The 2,950-nt window shown below is 35.1% G+C and overlaps 1 protein-coding gene across 1 annotated transcript; it reads right to left on the bottom strand.

Moving 5' to 3' along the window:
• Positions 1 to 1,302: 1,302 nt before the first annotated feature.
• On the bottom strand, positions 1,303 to 2,388 carry FUT9 (fucosyltransferase 9). Its single transcript, XM_009649051.2, has one exon. The coding sequence runs from the start codon at positions 2,380 to 2,382 to the stop codon at positions 1,303 to 1,305; it is 1,080 nt and encodes a 359-aa protein (XP_009647346.1). The 5' UTR covers positions 2,383 to 2,388.
• Positions 2,389 to 2,950: the final 562 nt, after the last annotated feature.

Raw genomic sequence — 2,950 nt, 5'->3', positions numbered from 1 at the left:
TTTGCTATCAGAGCAAATTTAATACCTAACAACCTATTTATATATTCAAATTTTGCAACTGCTCTTCTTAAGACTGCATTTGTTTATACCTGTCACATAAAATATTTTCAAAAATCAAAATTCATTAGTTTAATGAGTTGAATGCTTGAATATGTCAGCCTGATGACTTATTTAATGAATTTCAGCATATTTCTTTCAGAAAATAAACTGTTTGGTCATCTTTTTTCCACATTCACGAGTCATAACAGCAAGCTGTCCAGCTACAATTACAGTTCAACAGATCTTTACGGAACTGGGGACAAATTCACAGTTATTCAAGAAATTATATGAAAGAAATTGCTAAAATTTCTCAACAAGTTATTTCTGAAAATCCATTATTACCAGCTGAATTCAGTGCATGAGGCTGATGTAATCAAATACCTATGTTAAAATCTGTTTATCTCTGTATCAGTATAACACCACTTACAGCCCTGGTTCAGGTGAACAATACTTGAGACACAATGAGACTTAAGGACATGCTGCATTAAAATACACTCAAAAATTGGATGAATATGTGCTTTGGTCACTAAGGTTGTTCATCTTCTCTATATCTGACTTCTTTATTCTTCGGAGAGTAAGAACATATTCCTCAAGTAACTTAATGGAGCTATTTGTTAGGAAACATCTTATTTTTAGAAACAAAGACTGTCTACTACTGTAATACCTTTTAAAAACTGTATTTCTAGGTTCGTCACCCTGAAAAAGGGGTGCAACTGATCACACTGGAATAATGGCATGTAGTGAACTTTACTGTGTTCTTAAAAAGTAAGATGAACCATAAAAAACTTTATTGTCTTTTGAAATATTACACAGATTTCAGAGTGGAACAGCAAATTATGTTCTTAAAGTTCTCTCTGGCATTTAAAAGTTGTGTTCTCATTTTCCAAATAGGTTAAACAGCACATGTGATGTTAAAAATAAAAAAGCAGTGTTAAAAATTACTACTTTAAGTGTAAGACTGGGACATATTTCACAGAAAATGTGGAAAATCTTGTTTAAAAATTATAGTAAACAATCAAATATTCTTCAGTGCACATAATTAGTATGTACATTATAATTTAAAACTGAGTATTGATGACTGCTGATGACGATCTTTTAAAATCTCTTACAAAATATAAATAGGATAGCCAAGAGAGGATAGCTGATAAACCACATCATAAGGTTATCCATTCCTTCTTTTTTTTCCTCTTTTCCTTTCCTCTCCACTTGGACTGAAGTTTCTTCTGGCTTCTTCAAAAAAGTGCATACACACACACACACAAATTAATTCCAAAACCATTTTTCTAAATTTCCAATGGACTTGTATTCCTGGTGTCTTTTCACATGATCACAAGCAAGACATGCATGCGATTCCCAGAACCTAGGAAGATGCACTGAGAAATCCTTCTTCCAGTTGAAATAACTAAGGTACATCTTGTTATTTTTGTCAAGCATCAGAAGATATTCTGCCAGCTCTCTGGGGGAGAGAAAATCTTCCACATGTATGAAAGAGTCTCCTGGAATGTAATTCTCATAGTTTTCTCTGGAAGGGCCTAGTACAACTGGTACTGATCCAGCCAGAAGAGCATTGTAAAGTTTCTCAGTGATGTAATCTTTGTGGATTGAATTTTCAAAGGAAAGGTAGAATTTGCAAGTGGAGATAGTTGGAATCAAGTTTTTATCATTGACGTAGTCTCCAAAGGCTTGTCCATAGGTGTGGATTTCAATGTATTTGCTAAGCTCATTGTAATACTTGACTCGAGCGTGCTCAGGGTTCCAGTTACTTACAACCCAACAGACCAAGTTTTCCTTGCTTGGCACTTCAAATGTAAAGGAACTTGTACCGACCATCATGAAGCCATAAGGCACCTGAATATCTGAATCACGCCGGTAAGTCAGGGTCAGGTTAAAGAGGTGCTCAATGCCACTCTTTTGTGGAGTATGAGTTGGAGATTCCAAGTTCATCCAAATCCACTTCTGGAATGGTGGCCTGGCTTGCTGAGGTAAATTAGTCAGATCCCAGCTAATGTCCCTGTGATGAATGAGAACAGCATGGGATCTGTTATATAGTGAGCGGTCAATAGTCAGATGGCACCCATGGATATTGAACATTGTTTGGCAGGATGTTAAATCGAATGTCTGACCAAATGGCCAAACCCAGATCAAAATAGTAGTTTCATTAAGATTATCAGTTTTGGAAGAAAAGAAGCTCTTCATTTTCAAAACTGAACTGGCTGATTCTATAGGACCAGAGATCCAGCTATTTGTTGGTTTGATATAAATTAATATAAATGCCATGAAACAACCAAGGACAATGAAGATAATAAAAAATGGCCGGAAAATTCCTTTAGATGTCGATGTCATAATTTGTTCTGAGAAAAAAGAGAGGAAGAGAGAGAAAATAACATCAGGTATTAAATTACACATATATGTCCTGTTAAAGCAATCAGACATCAAAATAGATAGAACTGAGCTGTAACCTCAGAAATTTCCTTTGACTGGAGAGTATGGGTTCCTGCATGTTATTCATGACAAAGTGACAATATTTCTCCTCTTCACATTAAAAACTAATTGACATAAATTAAAAGCAGGATTTTAATACATCTCATACTTGGTATAAATCTGTATATATCTTGAGAAGTCTTTTTGCTTAGAACCTATGCCAAGAGTTTAAGAGACACACAAGGCAGACAAAATTACCCTTTGATTCTGTATTTGTGCCTGTGTAAATGATAACATGCTTCAGATTTGGTCTATTCATGTTTGTGTGTATATACATATGGAGGACATAGGATTATAGGAATGAAAAAGGAAGGGACCGGAACTTTAATTCTATAATCAATAAGACTGTTATAAAACTAGTTCATGTCTGATGGCTACGTGGGGATGAGCATTTATACTTTCTCCAGAGGACTCCTAAAATAGCCAGGGA

This window comes from Egretta garzetta, unplaced genomic scaffold (assembly GCF_000687185.1).
Source record: "Egretta garzetta isolate BGI_Z169 unplaced genomic scaffold, ASM68718v1 scaffold231, whole genome shotgun sequence".
Taxonomy (NCBI): Eukaryota; Metazoa; Chordata; class Aves; order Pelecaniformes; family Ardeidae; genus Egretta; species Egretta garzetta.
The sequence above is the reverse complement of the archived record's forward strand: the minus strand, read 5'-3'. Positions and strand labels throughout refer to the sequence as shown.

Excerpts from the sequence above, each read along its gene's own strand:
- FUT9 (XM_009649051.2), bottom strand. The coding sequence starts at position 2,382 with ATGACATCGACATCTAAAGGAATTTTCCGGCCATTTTTTATTATCTTC.